General features: G+C 37.0%; 1 protein-coding gene across 2 annotated transcripts in view; it reads right to left on the minus strand.

Moving 5' to 3' along the window:
- The window catches only part of LOC145671330 (calpain-7-like), an 89,607-nt gene that overhangs the window by 4,828 nt on the left and 64,024 nt on the right, over positions 1–20,755 (minus strand). For both annotated transcript variants that reach the window (XM_081740338.1, XM_081740339.1), the window contains exons 8-10: positions 18,465–18,673; positions 10,412–10,620; positions 1,917–2,149 (exon numbers count right to left, since the gene is read on the minus strand). In XM_081740338.1, the coding sequence (XP_081596464.1) occupies positions 1,917–2,149; positions 10,412–10,620; positions 18,465–18,673 (651 nt within the window). The remainder of the gene's footprint in view (positions 1–1,916; positions 2,150–10,411; positions 10,621–18,464; positions 18,674–20,755) is intronic.

Genomic DNA, 20,755 nt, shown 5'->3' on the forward strand with positions numbered 1-20,755 from the left:
GAGGGTAAAATCCATCCTCCGTTGTAAGTTTGGATATATACATGCCAAGTAATTATCCAACATACAAGGGACGTCAAAAAGTTTGTTGCGGCTCTTTATCCCCACAACATAAGTAAGTACACATTTACTTAATCACCTTCAAAGGAGGCATACTCCCCCTCGGAACACACACACGTGCTCTACTGCTCCTGCCATTAGTGGAAATCTCGACGAAACTGCTCTTTTGGTATCTTCAGAAGTTCAGCCGTCATATTGGTTTTGATCATCTTTTACAGTGGCGAAACGGGTACCTCTGAGGGCAGTTTTTCCTTAAAGTATTATCACCGCACCCGTAAACTGTTTTAAGGCTATCAAAGTCTATGAAGCAGATTTCTCCAATTTGCACATGAACTTCATGTTTGCGCGTTGCTTGAACTCCGATTTTGCGCCAGCTGATCAACACGCACTCCTCCGTTCAGCTACACTTCTCGTACACTGTCTGTTATCACCTGTTTCCACTTGACAAATTCATAATTAGGGAACCTAAGGATTGTACTCTATAAGATTTATTGTGATTGCATTATAAATGCCAAAACTACACTTTTTATTATTATTATTATTATTATTATTATTACTGTCTTGGTCAACTGCAATTTTGTCGGAGATAGGACACTTACTCCTATAATTGGGTTTAAAATTAGTGAAAGAAGGCGGATGATGGCTCACTTCAACAATGAACGACATCATTAGTTATTGGGGTCCAGAAAAATGGCCTGATTTTAATAATAGTAGTTCACATATTTATCTAGATCTAAGACACTTATTAGATCTAAACTAGAGTTTGGTTCAGTCATATGGAATAGTATTTCTAATACGCTAATAAACAAAATAGAAGCGGTTCAGAAGTGTTTTGTTAGGCTACTTTGTTCTAAAATGAAAGAGTATTAGTATTCTCATAATTATGAATACTGGTTAGATTATTGGAGACTCCAAACTACGTTTCATACAATTCATTGATAAATCATTTATTTAAATGATTTTAGACAATAAGCACCGAAGTAAATATTGTTAAAAGAATGTTGGCAAAATGAAATGAAATCTTTTAGTTTTACGTCCCACAGTTATGCCAGCAAGACTAAAGGAGACGGTGATGATGAGAAATGAGTGAAATGGTGGAATGAACAAAGTGGGAGGAAACTGGAAAGCCCCACGAAACCACCACATACGGTGTTTGTACATCATAAAATCCACTTGGCGCAAGCTCGCAACGAACCAGGGACCCTACGCATCAGATGTGAACGCTCTACCACTGAGCCACCGAGGTCCTAAAATGTAGGTATACGAGTACTAAATTACAGAATAATGAATTAATCGACATTGGTAAAACTGAAACTCAAGAAGTGCAACAATTAAAGCTTGCTAGCTTAATTATGACAATGTCGGGCAGAGTCATCATCTTTACGCCAGCTTTATGTTTGCTTTGTTGCTGAAACAAAAGCCTGTAAATTGCTTATTGTTGTAACCAGATTAGTTTTTTTTTGTTTGTTTGTTTGTTTGTTTGTTTGGATTAAGCTCGAACAACACGGAACCTTGGTTAATCGAAACTCGGATATTCGGGACTCCACTGTAAAACAAAATAAAATGTCTAGACCCCAACTTTTATAGCTTATAACTTGAGAATCGAACTCCTGCACATCGTATTATTTTATATGGATACTAACAAGAGAACTTACAATAACAGCTCCCACTGTGAACTGCAAAGTCCCGAGAACGATGGTGAAATGTTGCGCAACAAAGTAACCAGCCGACGAACCGAAACCTACACCCGAGGAGAGTAAAGCTGAACAACGACTATCTCACGAACATTTTACATATATTCCTTTTAAATTTTGTGATTCTTTTATAAAAACTAAAAATGAAACAGGTTTTATGCGTACCTGTAAGGCCCTGACGACTTCCTCTGGAAACAACCAGGAGCTGATTGATCGCTGACGATCACACAAACAATATCAAATCCAATCTGATATTGTTTTGGTCCCTTCAGATCGATGAGCAAATAATTGTTGTTATGACTAGATTCCAAAGTCACTTGGTACCGAGGATTGTTTGGATACGTCATAGGATGATTGCCACAACCACCCGCTGTTTGGGATGTCCATTCACTTGTCACCTAAGAAGAAAGAAAAAAGTCTAATTATTATCGCTAATAAACCAAAGAAAATATTTACCTTATTTAGAGCAACCAATAAAAATACCTACATTGTTAACATCTTAATAACTAATTTTCTGTGCCAATACTCTGAAATCTCTTCATGAAAACTGAGAAGCATAACAGAGACGGAGATATTTCGTTAACACGAACACTTATCAAAAAACATATCGACATAATGCCTCATACGAGGGTCATTACGAAAGTTTTGAGATGTGAAAATCAATTTAACACTTACATTTTCTCAAAGTATTCACCATTACACTGTACACACTTTTGCATCCTCGAAAACCACTTTTGGAAGCAGTGTTGCAAGTCTTTTCTTCAAGTGTTGAAAGTTCATTCTCGTAAGCCACTACAACTTCTTCAGGGCTGCAAATTCTCTTTCCACGCATGCGATCTTTGATCCTGGGGAACAGAAAAAAATCACACGGGGCCAGGTCAGGGCTATACGGGGGATGATTCATAAGTTTGACCTCCGTAGATTCTAAAAACTGAATTGTGATGTTGGTCGTGTGTGTGGACGCGTTGTCATGATGAAGCAGGATCCCACGCAATCCAGTTCTTGGACGCGGTTCCCGAAGCTTCTGGAACACTTTTGTTAGGCAAACAGTGGTATACCACTGTGCAGTAACAATCCTTTGTTCTTCAAGTGGAACAGTTGCAACACGGCCAGATTTGGAGAAGAAAGTTGCGACCATCTTCTTCCCCACACTTCGCGGTCGCTTCACTTTGGTGGGTGGATTTTCGTCTGGCAAGATCCAAACTGTAGACTGGCGTTTATTTTCAGGGTCAAATTGATAGATCCAAGTCTCATCACCAGTAACAATGTCAAAGACGCGTCGAGAATTGCCTCCATCAAATCTTGCAAGCATTTCTTCACACCAATCCACACGCATGCGCTTCTGCTGTTCAGTCAAAGTGTGAGGCACCCAACGAGATGAAGCCTTCCTGAGCCGAAGATGATCATGAAGAATTTTGTTACTGCTGACGATCCAATGTTCACTGTAGATTCAATATCCTTGAAAGTTGTTCGAGAATTTTCTCGAATCATTTGTTTTACAGCGGCAATATTTTCATCTGACACAGCTGTTGCCGGACGTCTCATCATCTTTAAGCGATGTCCGGCCTCTTCTGAATTAACCAAACCACCGAAAAATTGTAGTACGGGAAGGAGCAAGGTTCCCAAATGCCTCCTGCAAACGGTCAAGGCTTTGTGTCTCGTTCAAACTACTTTTGAAATCGTAAAGGATCATTGCCCGAAAATGTTCTCTTTCGAGCTCCATTCTAAACAGCCGAATACTGCTCACATCAACAAACAAGTGAAGGCGATACGGCCACGCCGATAAGCGAGGCGAGTTGAAACTTGCTTCGCTTCTTCGCTCTGGATACCACTACCGAACGCAATTGTTGGAATTCAAATACTGTGCCACAACAATGATCTCAAAACTTTCGTAGTGACCCTCGTATGTACTACATTTCTTTGGATATTTCTCACAGTTGTTCCTAGGACTATTGAAAAAGCATAACACCATATTTAGCGGCACATAAAACGCGCTTCCTTTCCTCTGAGAATAAGTCCAAAAATGAAATGAAATACCGATAAAGAGATTTTAGTTCTTTTAATCTCAAAATGTATTGCTTGACGTCTTCCTTGAAACAGCATTCCAGTTACGTACAGCTCAGTGATTCAGTAAATGCAGTTGAAATACAATCGCTTTATTTACCGTCTCATAGCGAGTATGCTTTTCTCTAGACGCAAATGCACTAGACGCATTCCAAGACACGTACGTATGTGATTCTACAGTTAGTCAAGCACTGTTAACTCCATACTGTTTCTTGCTAAAATATCATTTTCAATTTAAAAATGAAATCTTTATAATATGCAATGAAAGTACTCTTATATGCATTGTGTTACTCTTCTATATCCTCTTATATATATATATGCATTGCGTATACTGTTATATGCATTGAATACAGAAAATGGGGTTCGTCTTACAGGCCGAAAAATACGGTTCTTCGTAAAATGCATTCGGTGGTATTGTTCGGTGCAGTTTGCATTAGCGCAACACCTGAATCACCAAGAATTTTGCACGTTATTATTTTCTTACATACAATGATAGTTTATAATATATCCTGTCAATAGGTACTTAAAGAATATAAGAACACTGCTTTTAGGGAATATGCAGGTGAGCGATAATAAATTCCATTAATCTATCTTGTTAATTATTAGATATATAATCGGCGTTTTCTTTTCCTTCTTGTTGATGTTTTCGAATATATCCACATTCAGTAGTGTAAGCAAAAGTTCGTCAAGAAACGGGTTCAAGCACCGAAAATTCATACAATTTCAGCTATATAACTTAATATGGTAAAAGTTCATTTTCGCAAATCAACTTGCTCAAGGGAAGAAGGGTTAAAACCCCGAAACCCTTTTGCGTACGCCACTGTTCACATTCAAAACAGAGCTATTCTAATTAAGTGTTTATGAGATCTAGCGCACGTATTAACTGCTGCCTTCTAGCTCTTTCAAGATCCGTTTGGACGATCGATTTTGCCAATTTTCTGTAATATGATCCTACAACACAAACAAATAAATATCTATTATAAATAAAAAAAAAAAAAGCCAAAATTTAAAATAATATTATGTATTTTAATTTATTGAATTATTTGCAAAGACATTACCAAAACTGACTACCTTTTCCCCTATTGTATTATTCTCAAAATCAACTAATGTTATTTATTTGTGGTCTTCACTGTTCCAATATAAACTCACGTTAACTGAATATTCGTAAAGAAGTATCTTATGAAAGTATTGTTGAAGTTTTAGTACTGCTACAATTGCAGATTCTCTGTAGTTCTAAAAAAAGTCAATGAATGTAATTACGTGTAGTGATAGTATGCAGATGCAGCATGTACTGGCCTTCGGCTAGCTGGAGACTTCACCTCCAGACTCCCTAATTTGCTCGGCCTACGGCCTTGCACCTCATATTTCACGACTTGCTTCCGTTCTTCGCACGCAAGAATACGCTTATGGCATTATCCTTTGCGAAAAATTTGAACTCATTTCACTCTTAGAATACATATTTGAATCAAAGTGAAATGATAAAAACCCATGTGGGCCCAAGTGCTGTGTTCAAAATGCAATTTCAAATGTTATCTGTTTTTCTCCGATGATAAACATGACGACCTCGAATTCACTTCAATTCAGAGAAAAAAATATTAGAAATTGCCCCAATTCTCTCCTTAAAAGCAGACTTTCGAGAAATGTTGTGGCATATGACCACTTCTTTTAAATAATGAGTTTATATACCAAGTTTCATATTCCTAATCTTAAGGAATTTCGAGATATGGCCATCGTACTGTAATAATTGCAACCCCACTCTTTTCTTCCCTTCTAAGGGAAAAATAATTAAAAAACATTCAAACATATCTTTAATTATTTTAAACTAAAAGACTAAATACCAGTTTTCACATCCCTAACGTTAAGGGATTTCAAGATATGACAATCTTATTTTAACAATTGCAGTGCCCACCCTCCTTTCCTTCCCGCCTTTTTTCCTTGAAAGGAAAATATTTAAAAAATGTTGAAATAAGGTTTAATTATTTTGAACCAAAAGTCTAAGTACCATATTTTATGTCTCTAACCTTAAAGGATTTTGAAATATGGTTATTTTGTTATAATAACTGCAACACCCTTTCTTCTTCTCGCCTCTTCCCCCCCCCCCCCCCATTCTAGGGGAAATATCAAAAAGCGCAAAAACAAATGTGTACAGTCATTTTAAATAGAAACTTTATATATCAAAATTCATGTCTTTCTTTATGTATCAAAATCTCCATGAATATTGGGAAATAGTCACTTTAACTGCCACTCCATTTTCCCCCCTTCCCCGTCGATTTTTCCAAAATCCTTCCTTAGTGGTACCTTACGTTACAAATCCTATGCACTGTCAAAATTTCAAGTTCCCAACTTAAACAGTTTGACCTCGGCGTTGACCAGTCAGTCACTCAGGACTACTTCTTGAGATATATATACCTCACACAAGCCAACATGTTAACGGAAAAAAAAGTCGCAGTTTTAAGCAGAACATTTGAAGACTAACATTCCTATCACACAAATAAACAAACAAAAAAGTCCGTTTCCAGTACTCAAATACGAGATGTATGTAGATTTACAGTTTAATGTAGGACCCAAACAATATGGTGTCCAACCGGAATCCGAATCTATGTCTTCTGCACCAAAGACAGGAAAAATGGTAATCATTTCACCACAAAGAAGCTCAGGTAAAATATAAGTAATTTTAACAAAGCAAAATTTAGCACTTCTAGAAGCATCCACAATACATTCACGTAAATGTTTCAGTGGCTATTTTCCGCTTTCGTCAGTACGAATATCCTAAAATATAATGTAAAATTTATAGTGATCTGAGGATCAATGAGGATAAAAACAAAATAAAATCAAACATGTGGGCCAGGGAAACTAAATTAAGAGATAGATAAAAATGAACAGAATTATGGCAATTTAAGAACATATTATTATTATTATTATTATTATTATTATTATTATTATTACAAACAAAACAATACAAGAACAAGTACTGCCTTTAATAGGAACAACGAGGTTTCTCTCTTTTTTTTTTCTTTGAAAGAGAAATAATACATTTAAAATTTTTATCCATTTCCTTTATTTAGCCATCACTGCTCTAAGAAATTATCGTTGCTTGAAGAACTATATTACTGTGACTTTTATTTCCGTAGAATCATATTCCTTTTTTGTAACCTAAGCATTTTTGTTTCTTTCATATATTACTTGTAACTTTTTTCCTTTACTGATAACTTTTTTTTTTTTTTAAATCCAAGTGGTAGTTTATTTTTATACTTGAAACTTCCAAGGAAAGGACATGAACCTGTCATCCGGACATCCAAATCAAACCTAGTCCATTAGATGAACATAAAGTTATGTTCATGCACAAAAAAAATAGGTGCCATGGACAACGGAGTAAGTCCCTGGGGCCCATTAACCCTGTTAATACAAAGAAAATCGTAGACTCGCAGTGAAATAGCTATTGCATCAACACTGTTCATTGGAGTGTCATGTTTTATAGTTCATTCTCTTCAATATGAAACAAGCTTTCCAGAGGTGCTATGTATTGGGACCCATAACGTACTTGAACAGGAAAAATTTGGAGAATGTCGGGAAAATTCCCTCCAGAAATCCTTCCCATTAACTTTGGACCCCTCTGGAGTGACCCTGGGTACAAGCACACAATCCAAGTGTATGTCAAATAATAGTATAGGGGATAAGAAATGTGTATACCAAGTTTCGTATTGATAGACGGAATAGATAGGAGGGAAAAGCTTCTATACCAATACACGCTTTCCCCTCATACCTATTCTGTCTAGCAATACAAAACTTGGTACATACGTTTCTTATTCCCTATAGTATTTTTCGAGATACATTTGGATTGTGTGCTGTTACCTGGGGTCACTCCAGAGGGGTCCAAAGTTGATGGGAGAGATTTCTGGAGGGGATTTTTCCGATATTCTCCCAGTTTTTCCTGTTCAAGTATGTTATGGGCCCCAATACACAGCACCTCTGGAAAACTTGTAGGGAATGAATTATAAACCGTGATTTTCCAATGAAGTGTTGATGCAATAGCTATTTCACTGCGAGTCTACCATTTTCTTTATATTAACAGGATTAATGGGTCCCAGGGACTTACTCCGTTGTCCATGGCACCTAATTTTTGGTGCATGAACATGTCTTTGTTATGGTTATCGAATGGACTAGGTTTGATTCGGATGTCCGGATGTAGGTTCATGTACTTTCCTTGTTAGCTTTTCTTTATATTGCCTGCAAAAATACTCCTCTATTCTGTTTAATTAACTGATTAGGTTTAATGTAGCATTGCACTTGAATGTTCCTATTCCTACATATGTTTCCTCATTACAGGTATTCACGCTGAGGAAAGTAGAAAATCACCGTTGAAACGTCTGCTTAAAGTATCGCATGTTCCATACTTCGATGAGCGTTGAATTTTGTTTTGTGTTAGATATGCATCTTATCAGTTCAGTAAATAATTAAAAATAACTTTCTGATGACAGCAGGGAACATGATGGGTCACTTTTGGCCTCAAAGATCCATAATTCGATCCTATGCTATAAGAATTTGTGGTTTCATTAATTCGTGCATTATTATTTCTTGTATTAACCATCCACTGTTCCTCATCATCATAGGTATTTTTGTTTTGTGTTAGATATGCATCTTATCAGTTCAGTAAATAATTAAAAATAACTTTCTGATGACAGCAGGGAACATGATGGGTCACTTTTGGCCTCAAAGATCCATAATTCGATCCTATGCTATAAGAATTTGTGGTTTCATTAATTCGTGCATTATTATTTCTTGTATTAACCATCCACTGTTCCTCATCATCATAGGTATTCTGCCTTTACTGGCAGGTCACTTGTCGCAGCTGAGAAGCTTCCATGCTCCACGGTCCTCCGCTAACCTTTTCGTCTTTGCGTATGATCTTTCTGTTTTAATATCATCCATTAATTGTAGTCTCCTTCGTCCCCTCCCTCTCTTTCCCGCCACCATACCCTCTAGGACGTCCCTCATGATACAATATCTTCTTAGGCAATGTCCCAACCAGTTTCTCTTCCTCTTCCTAATAATATGTAAAAGTGTTCTTTTCTCACCCACCATTTCTAACACTCTCTCATTCGTTTTCCGCTCTACCCAACTAATTCTTTCCATTCTTCTCCACACCCACATTTCGAAGGCTTCCAGTCGATTTTCGTCACCTTTACGTAATGTCCACGTTCCCGCCCCGTACAGTACAACACTCCACACGAAGCATTTTATGAGTCTTTTTCTCAACTCTTTATTCAAGGTCCCACAAAACAGACTTTTCTTCCTCCTAAAAGCTTCTTTCGCCATTCCTATCCTTGCTTTTATTTCACGTTCGCATTTCATGTCATTACTAAGAATACTACCCAGGTATCGAAAACTATTCACTTGTTCTATTTTCTCCTCTCCTACTTTTATATTTGACACAGACCCCTTCGTTGCAATCACCATGGCTTTTGTCTTTCTAACATTTATTTTCATCCCATATTCTTCAAAGCCCTTTCTCATTTTTTCTAACATTTTATTGATTTTCTTTTCAGATTCTGCAACAAGCGCCATATCGTCTGCAAATCTTATGCATCTAATCATTCTACCTCCTACCGAAATGCCATCATCATCATGTAGGCTCTTTTTCACTATCTCTTCTAGCTAGACATTAAATAGTGTTGGCGAGAGGCATCATCCTTGTCGAACTCCCCTTCCAATTGCACTCTCTTCAGTCAGTTCTTCACCTATCCTAACACTCACTTGTTGGTTCATGTATAAGTTTCTTATGAGTCTTCTATCTTTCCATTCCAACCCTATCTTTGTTAGAACTCCCAACAACAATTCCCAATTCACGCAGTCAAAAGCCTTTTCTAGATCAATAAATACAACATACACCTCTTTCCCTTTTTCTATAAATCTTTCACCGATCGCCCTTAATAATCCAATAGCATCTCTTGTGCCCTTGCCTCTACCTTAATTCTTCCTTGTTCCTAGCCTACCATAATCGCAGAACATGAAACTTCATTTCATTTGTACCTAGCGTCAATTACTCGCTTCGCTGGGTTAAAATAAGAAAAATTAGGAATATGTTCCGTTAGTCAGTCACTTTTTACTATTACTAAACCGCTCTCTGACATCGGTCATTTTCGATTATTTTTATATATCTCCCCCTCCCCCAGGATGCGGGACTGAATTTGGATTTAAACAGCAACGGAAGAGTCACTGTTCATCTCAATGGTAACGAAAACTGTGGATTCGGCACTAATATCAGTCATTTTTTACCATTTTATATCCCCGCTCCTCCAAGTTGTGGGGCTAGATTTAAACGACATCGGAAGTGTCACTGTTCATTTCAGCGACCCCGAAAGCTATCGATTCGACATTAATATCGGTCATTTTCGATCATTTTTATATATTTCCCCTTTCCTCCTCCCTTAAGCTGCACCGTCAAAGTGAAATGATAAAAACCATCATAGGCCCGAACCTCATCTATGTTGAAAATTTGATCGAGATCAGCCGGGTAGTACAAGAGTTATTAACTCACAAACACAGCCACTTTCATTTTTATTTATATGGATTACAATGTTCGAAATTACTGTTACCTGTTGTTTATGCTCATGCGGGTTTCCAATCTTCCTCAAGGTAAAGGGAGACGTAGAGTATGCTCGTAAACTGTAGAAAATATTATTCTTTTTCTCATACTGTGAAATCACCAATGTAAACCTCTGCGTTCCTTTCTCTTTTAGGATTATCTTGCAAAGATAATGAGGACTGTTGATTCGTACCCCATCAATGTAAGGCGGAGGATCATCTACAAGAAAAATCAAAATCAGAAGTTGGTAAAATGATTACGAACTGCACTTTGTCAACAGGGTCATTATGGGAGTGATAGGAAATTAACATACCAAAATTGAAAAATGTTGAATATCAAAGATTTTCCACATACTATATGCGTTCATTAAAGTTTTATTTATAATATTTGCTGAAAAAAATTATGAAGTATTCTTAACAAAGCAAGGCACATTTCTAATATCTATGCGAGATAAAAATGATATGGGATTTAACTCACTTCCCTGGATCAACATGGTACCAAACTCTTTGATAATAATGACTAGCATCTTTGATGACGATGCTTGGTGAGAAAACATTATAACTACTCATTGTCAGATATTATATGTATATCGGGTGTTCTAAAAATGACACCCTCGGATCACAGAGCACTATTCTACAGGCCAAAATCAAGTGAAAATGTTATACGATGATATGCCCTCCAGGGCCTCCTTCAACCACTATGGGAGACAAAAATTTCACAATGTGGCAACGTCGCAGATTAACTTGAAACTATTAGCATTACTCTACGAAGATAAGCAGTTGAACCGATTGCTACACTATTAAGAGATGCTAATCCCAATCAATATCGACTTTAGCTGCCATCTGGAGAGAATCAATATAACTATTTGATAAATTGGTATAGCTAATCTATGATTCTTTATTTGCGACACTGCCACATAGTGCAATTTGTGTCTCCAGCCAAGGACTCGAAAGGTATACAAATATATATATTGCTTTATTTTGACTTGTACAATAATGCTCTGTGGTCCGTGGACACCATTTTTAGAACGCCCGATTGAATACTCTCAAGATCAGGAAGATAATTTATAGCTTCTTTTATAGCTAAAAGAAAATAGTTTTTTAAAAAATTTAAAGATGCTAAGACTGTCTTTTTATAGAAAGAAGAAAGTCACAATATTAGCCACACGACCCAGAAAACATGTAAAGCTCATTCTTCACAGTTTTAACAATTATATTGTTTGCAGAGTTAAAGATCCAGTAGCTTCTCATCAAAATTCTTTTTCTTTTAAAAAATTAGATTGCTGATTTTTTTTTTTCAAAAATCAATAAATCACTAGAATTTTCACATATAATAATTAGCGTTATCTGTCAACAAATACGTGTGCCTGTAATAAATAAAATTCTAGATATGTCAATCAAATAAGTAACTGCAGAGTTTATTGAAGCAGAACATCTTACTCACTACATATATACAACGATAACCATGCGTATCACAATATTTATAATCTATCATTGTTTACATAACCATCACCGAACATAAACTCAGTCCCTCATTTCACTTATTATTTTTTATATATTAATCATGCTCTTGTATGCACAATTCATTATCGCCTTATGTGCGGAAGAGTGTATAGTTTTAGAGTTACAGTCGTCCAAAAACCTAACAAACATAAATTGCAACCGCTGCATCTACATACGAACAATACTTTTGATAGATTCAACAATCTTCAAAAGCATACAACAACAACAACAACAACAACAACAACAACAACAACATCATCATCATCATCATCATCATCATCATCATCATCATCATCATCATCATCATCATCATCATCATCATCATCATCATCATCATCATCATCATCATCATCATCATCATCATCATCATCATCATCATCATCATCATCATCATCATCATCATCATCATCATCATCATCATCATCATCATCATCATCATCATCATCATCATCATCATCATCATCATCATCATCATCATCATCATCATCATCATCATCATCATCATCATCATCATCATCATCATCATCATCATCATCATCATCATCATCATCATCATCATCATCATCATCATCATCATCATCATCATCATCATCATCATCATCATTATTATTATTATTATTATTATTATTATTATTATTATTATTATTATTATTATTATTATTATTATTATTATTATTATTTAAAAAATCCTTTTGGACGTGTGTGCTGAGTCCCTAAGTAACTTTCACCAATCACATTTCATTGTCCTACGTACCTCTCTTACAAAAATGCACACGCATTTCTGAGATGATACAGATTTAAGCAAGATTTAGGAAGACTGAAAAAAAGGTTTAAAGGTACTATTAGAAGTACTGGTATATTATATTGTAAGTGAATAAACAATTCTACACGCCAGTGTTTACAAACACTACCACGTGGTTTGGCAAGAAGATTCCACACCATATGGATCTACAATCACCTGCAGACGACGGGCTTCTCCCACGGAGCAGCAGCGCCACCGCCACCCAAGAAACCCTATAAATTGGCTGGACGACGGCAATTCTGTACCAGTTTTATGATGACCCTCCTACTGATTGCAACGGAACATTAGTAGTAACCTAACCCAGGCCTCTAGTCTGCTACGGGGCTCTGTCTGGGAAATCCTAACCACAGCCGCTTAGCCTGCTACGGGGCTTTGTAGAGATCCTATCTGCGATCTTACGGTCAAAGCATTCTATAACTAACCTTGTATATTAGAGAAATTATTTGTACAGTATTTTGTGAAAATGCTTTTATAGTGGAGAAGTTTTATAATAAAAACCGGTAGTGGGAGTCAATTCCGGACACTCTTTATTATTAAAGCTTTACCTATAACTATATTGGACAAAGTTTCACAATATAGTAAAAAAAAATAACCCATAAGTGCTCTTGGAACTTTAACGGTTTCGAGCTCCTTCATGCTACATGGTTAGCGTACACATCTGGGTTCGATTCCTGGTTGAACCTCATGTAATTCGGATCCCACGCTAAGTTGTAGATCCACGTCTCACATAGCTAGTCTCAGTGCTGAAAGAGAAGCTACATTCCAACCTAATCCATCATTCAACTACAAACGGTTTCGTCGAACCACTATCGACTTCTTAAAATATAACTGAACAACTTAAGGTGCTCAATTCGTCAAACTAGACCTCCAGCTAAGAGATAATGGAAAAATATACACAAATGGAATGGATGAATTGTTAATGCCTATACGAACAAAAATGGCTTATTGATTCCTTAAACTGACGGAAAAATAGATCATTCTTGCACAAAGGGTATTCATTTCAGAAGGAAATGATGGTTACATATACGTTAACACATTGTTAATCTATACTTGTACATTGTTAACGTATCTAAAGCTGATACATTTCCATCCGAACAACTTGATAACAACTCTAAAATAAGATTTCACAAAGGAACTAAACTGTATGCACACGTGTACCAGTCTCTCAGCGGTTGTGCAGCAGTGTGAATTTCTAGTAGACAAAATGCTGCCGAAAAAATCACTCTTGGGAAAGGCACGTCATAGCTCTTTTCTGTGCAAACTTTAGCATTTTGCGCATAATAGAACAGTGTCGAGACAATGACGTTTCAGTAAGACAAGCTACTGTTACGTATTAAGTAAAGGTTATGCACAACAGTCTCCTCGACAATCCATATCACCAATGAAATCGCATCCAAAGTGGACGTCAATTAAACTCAGAAGACATATGCTAAAGAAAATCAGGAATATGCCAACCTGTACGAATGAATTACCACAGCGTGTTATGACCAAACGATTACATGTACTCTAATCAACAATGAGTCATGCAATCCATCACAGGTTGATACTGCAAACTGTCCGCAAGGCCAGCGCGCATGCGTTAACACCACCACATATCTCGCAGCGAAAGAGCAAGGAGAGAAAGCTGTACGACCGCCACCTAGCTGGTGACTTCTGGAAACTTACTGTGACAATGGACGAAGCATGTACACTCATGTCCAAGATTATTGTCCATGTCTATAAATATGTTGCTGTAGGAATATAATTTGATAACGAATTCGCCCGGTATTTCTTATAATGTTAGTATGTGTATAATCAGCGAAGACATGTATGTGGCAAATTTCATGTCAAAAGAGCAGTAAATAAGAACAATAAAACGGAAATAAAACTTTCTTGTCCATTTAGCAACATTTTGTTCTACTCATTCTAATTTTCGTATTTATAATTCTTTTCTATGAAATTTACCACAAATATGCATTTCCCGATTATACACATAGTATCAGTATTAAAAGTACCCTGCAAAATCATTATCAAATTATATTCTTACAAGAAGACAGTTATAGATATGCGACAATCATTTTGGACATGAGTGTACCTATCGATTCACTGCAGTAAAGTTTGGATTATCACTTATATATAGTTTAATAAAAATGTAACTATGAGTCAATGCAAAGAAGTTTCTGGAAAAGTTTTATGGCCATTGCTGTCTTTTGCAACAGAAGAAAGCTCAACATTCGTAAGGTCAAAAAAATGTCAAAACAAATGCTGTTTATTTCAAGAACGTGTTCTATCTCCAAATTATACACATGAAATAGCAGGATTGTGTGGCGATGATACCCATCTTATAGAACTACATATACGGCAAAGCTCCAAATCACATGGCTAAAACATCACTCGATTTCTACCGACGCATGATAACTTCAACTCGTATGCATATCATTCCGTTAGGGAATATTCCTGTAAACAGTCCAGATGCTAGTTCTATGGATTTCTGTGCTTTTGGACTTCTCAAACGGCCTCTTATCACATTGAATTGGCACAATAAATGGACTCTCGAAAGATTGCAAGAAGGAGTGGAACAACCTATCCCAGTTACCGCTACAACGAAGTCTGCTACAGTGGAAACTGCGATGCTGTGCAATGGTCTAAACCGGTTGCCATCACATTGAGCATGACCCATGGTGGAGGTGGAATATCTTAGGTGAACAACAACTTTAATTTGTTCAGAAGAAAACTGATTAGCCCCTGTGTGAGTAATAATCGCTTGAGAAGGAAACAATAATCACTATAACTTCAAAGAAACCTCTATTACTTAAACATGAAGTCGCTTTAAGCTTGTTATGATATGAAGTATGTAGTTTTGCAGATAACAGATGAAGAAATATTCAGAAATACAAACAACAGAATAACCGAAGCGCATCAATTTTGAATAAAATACACATCGAATTCGAAATTGGTAAGTGCTTAATATATGATAAATATACTATATCGGACAAGAACTCACGAAATTTAACTTTCAAGTTTGTCAGATCTTAAATAGCAAAGAGTATGGTTTAGCGGAAGAACTTTTCACCTGGAAAAGTTTATATCTTGAAGTTTGTGCATGTAACGTGGAAATATTTTTTACCTACAAGAACACATTAACTGAATCAAAGTGAGTGTTAAAATAAAAATATGCAACAACATTATAAAATTTTTCGAATAGTTCCTTTACTTCGTTGAAACTACTAAAGAAGATAAAAAGAAAACATAGAAAACATTGAAAAATTTCTGGTTGAAGAAAGAAAAAGTCAACGAGAATTATCATGAAACAAGATACGTATGACATTCAATTATATTCGAGATAATGAAAAGGAGGGAGAAAAAAAGTAATTAGGGTGCACTGTTTGGAAGGAAGGTGTGGGAAGGGAACGTCATAACTGGTTTACAATATTAAATTAGACCAAAGCAAAACACATATTATTACTGTGTTACAGTTTCGGCAATGCATCACTCCCTTAATCAAATACATTATCTCACATGTACAACGACGCAGAGAGGATACGAGCAGAAAGGATCTACCTGGGAGACAGCAGTTTTCTTAGTAAAGCGTTTGGAGAAAAACACGACATCTAGGTATTAGTATCAACACTAAGAATTAGATTTCCATGGCATCTATTACTATGTTAGCCCGTCACGTATGAGGCATGACGTCTCTCGGCCATCATGCTGCCCGAGGCATTGGGAAGGAAGGAAGTGACCTGGGACCATTACGTGAATTACTATCCTGGCATTTACCTCGTGTGAATGAGAAAAACCCATGAAACCTCTCGCAATATGGCTGACCTGAAAAATCTTTTACACTTTTTCGAGCGGGTCCCAACGGGAATCAAACTCGGGACCACTCATATTAAAGGCGAGAGCGTTAGCGACTACGGTAATAGGGTCACATCGAAGTAATGATACACTGCCAAAGCTGTAACAAGATTAGTAATTACAAGTGCTCATTTTGCCCGATTTTAATTTTATTTAAGTTATATGTAGTTATGAAGTTAGAATGTGCAGCATTCAGACGGCATTAAAACAGTTTAATTCTGCGAAGAGGTTAGCACAAGACAGTACTGCATCAAAGGTTCTAACTTTTCAGTAAATGCAACTCATGGTACAACTATCGCGGCGATGACATAGCTTTGGAGTACTCCTATGAAATATGATAATCTTAACTATAGATAGTTGAAGGCATGGGGGTGGGAGAAGAATGACCCAATCTGTTGAGTGTACTTTATACAACATGCATTTCGAAAAATGAAATGAAATTATTGAGTTTCACGTCCCACGGATATGCCGGCTAGGCTAAAGGAGACGGTGATGATGAGAGATGAATGAAATGGTGGAATGAAGAAAGTGGGAGGAAACGGGAGAACCCCGAGAAAACCCACGTACACAGTGTTTGTCCACCACAAAGTTCACTTGGCGGGGGCTGGGATCGAACCTGGAACCCATAGCACCAGAGGTGAATGCTCTACCACTGAGCCACCGCGGCTTCAACATGCATTTCGAGTTGGAGTTTTACCTATCCTTTTTCATACGAGAGAAAAACATTACAGGTACTGTAATAACGTAATAATTACATGGTGTTTCAGTATGATGCCCCACTGTTTGAAAAGTTCTAACTCTGTGTGATAGTTGGTATAATAATTGATGCACGAGATCAAGTGTTTTGATTTCAACACATATCGATCTTGTGTTCTAGCGTAAAGTGATCATTGTTCTATTAAGAATTGTAAAGACTTACTAATTTAGTTACTTTCACAAAAGAGCTTACTGGCGTAAGTGTGGTAGTCCTAATTGAAAGCAAAAGGTTGATGGAAACAACTGGTTCATTAGTCAACGGAAGGTCGAGGATTTTTTTTTTTTTTGAAATGAATATTTCCAGTTTTATGTCCTATGGTTATATCGCATAGGCTGACGGAGCGGTGATGAAGAGAATGAATGAAATGATGGGATGAAGAAAGTAAGAGGAAATGGGAGAACCCCGAGAAAACCTATGCACACAATTTTTGTCCAAAACTGCCCACGTGGCATAAGCTGAGATCGAACCAGGAATCCTACGTACCAGAGATGAGCGCTTTATCACAGAGCCACCGTTGTCCCCTAAGGATCGTCTTATCTTCAAAGATTTGTGGCCTCCTGGTTCATTAGACCTGACGCTGTGGATTATCTTTCGTGGGGCTACCTCAAGGATAGAATCTACACAAACATACCAAGAACCATCCACCGCCTCTAGTGAAGCATCACAGCCGGAATAAACAATATCGATATAAATATGTTAAGGCGAGCATCTGACAATGTGGCAAAACAGGCAAGATTGCATCTCAAAAAGAAAGAAGTGGAGATACTTCGAGCACATCTTGTAACCGTAAATTATTTCCCCAGAGATAACCTCTCGTTTCCATTTGATTATGTTAATACATAGTTATTCATTCCAACGATATACCTATTTAAATAGTAGAACATCCGATTGAACACCTTGTTATATGTCTATGTGGAAGCGTATCTGCTGGATATACGTGGCCAAAGAATACACAATTCTTTAGCCAATCTCAAGGAATATATACATTCACTGAATGTTATGTAGCAGCCACCACGAAGCTCATAATGTGACATTCAAATAACGAGTGCGACCTACATTTCAGATGTGACAGGTCCAAACATTATGTTATGGTGTCCCTCTGAAGTTTGGCTTAAAATTGACTGCATTTCCATCAAACTATGATTTCATAAATATTAGTAACACTTACAGGGATAATATACTCTCTTCCCGTTGTTTTTATAAACCAACACAGTAATATACTCCTGGTTTTGCTTGAAATCATCTATTTGAGTGATATGTCTCGTGAGCAGTACCCAGACAGCTGATGCGCCGGAACTTTGTACTTCTAAAGAATACTGAGGATTTTCTCCTATGTTATACGCATCTTTCACAGGACCTAGACCAGCCTTCCATGCTCTGCAATAGAGAAAAAGAAAATCATTATATAAGACTTGTAACAGTAGATATTTCTTATAAACTATGGTTAAAAATACAGACATGTTCTGTTCAGATTAATAATAAATGAATTAGACTGCCAGGTGGCAGTAATGGCATCCACGAATCCACCAGAGAATACTGTTGCCAAATCTTCCAATTTATTGTCGTACCTTGTATATCTACTGTGGTAGAAGGTTAAGTACGTTAGCTTGCTTTGCAGAGATATGACTAATAGTAGTTTTTGTTTCAGATTTCGCAAAAAAAAAAAAAAAAAAAAAAAAAAAAAAAAAAAAAAAAAAATGTAAAGAATATGCGATGAACAAACGTATTGATTAGTAACAATTTGAAATGTGAATGAGAAATAGGAGCATCGGCACGAGTGGCAAAGATACATTCATCAAATGTTTTGTGTGGTGTATCGTACTATATTAAACACAAAAGCACAAATTAAGAACGAGTGATGAGAAAACGACTCGAAAGTGCGAAATCTGGGTATAAAGAAGAGTGAAAAAAGATGGGTGGAATCAATAGCCAATGAGAAAATATTAGTAAACGTTGGGAGAGACAGACAGACAATACTGGAAGTACTTATAAATGGTTAAGGCATTATTTCAGAAAAAAATGTCTTATTAAGTCGTCGTCTTCTAAGCCTTTCTCCCAGTTACTTTGGGTCGGCTTTCCGGATCGCTGTCCTCCATTGTTTCTATCTTGTGTCCTATTCGCTGTGACAGCACACTGCACTATATCATTCTTAACACTATCTCCCCATTTGTTCTTTGGCCGGCCTCGGACTCGTTTCCCACACTTCAATAGCATCTACTCCGTGAGCTACGTATTTCAAAGGTCTTGTTCTTACATGCCCAAATCATTTTAGTCTCCTTTCTTGCAGTTTTTTCTACTACTAGTCTCACCTTTACTGTTTCTATTTCATTCTTAAATTCTCAGATCACTTCCATTCTTAAACTGTCCTCCTGCGTCACTCCACACATCCATCGCATCATCTTCCCCTCCGCAACATTCAACTTCTGTTCCTCTCTCTTCTTCGTCGTCCAACATTTCGCTCTGGATAATATAGCAGGTCTCACTACTGTTTTGTGAACTTTTCCTTTAAGGGTCTTTAGAGTTTTTCTGCAATATCTTCAAAACAAGTAAAAATATTCGAAAAGCAGAAACGTTGTGAACTAGATAATACAATTTTGCATGTGATACCTTTACCACAATTCACCTATCTGCCTTTGGTATGCCGCTATTTACAGACCCCGCAAAAAAATGCTGAATCTAACTACAGTTGCAAATCGAAAGGAAATAGATGAGTTGTGATAACGGTATCACATGCAAAATCATACTGTCTAGTTCACTACGTTTCTGCTTTTCGAATATTTTTATTTGTTTTGAAGATAATACAGAAAAACTCGAAAATTAGCGGTAGTTTAATTTCGCTGTAGTGAAGACCCTTAAGGCGCATTGGTATCCTGCGGTCACACAACACTCCTGCCGCTTCTCTTCATTTCATCCAACAGCTGCTAATTCTGCTGTTTACATCTTCTTCTATTCCTGCAGTATTGATCCCAAGTACTTGAATTTCTTCGTCATTACCACCTGTTTTTCGTCCAGTTGTATTCTTGTATTCTCGATTACCGTTTTCCTGAAAGCATAATGTAAATATTCTATCTTATTTCTACTAATTCTAAGCCCTTTGCTCTCCAATGCTCCTCTGCAGGCATCTAGTTTCCCTTGCAGAGCTGCCTTGGTCTTACTCACCGGCACGATGTCATCTGTAAATAGATATTCCAAGGTGCTAATTCTTGGATATCCTTTGTAAGTTCCTCCATCACAATTGCAAAAAGGTATGGACTACGGCTGGACCCCTGATGAAGTCCGACTTTAACTGCGAACTCTTCTGTTATTCCGCACACGCTCTTCACTCCTGTCTCACATCCATTGTACGTATCTAATTACACATATTTATATGTTCGGAACACATTTCTTCAGTGTCCACCAAATAAGATCCCGTGGCACTCTATCATACGCTTTCTCTAAGTCAATGAAAACCATATGAAA

The sequence above is a fragment of the Thermobia domestica genome, chromosome 15, assembly GCF_964235325.1.
Source record: "Thermobia domestica chromosome 15, izTheDome1.hap1.1, whole genome shotgun sequence".
NCBI lineage: Eukaryota > Metazoa > Arthropoda > Insecta > Zygentoma > Lepismatidae > Thermobia > Thermobia domestica.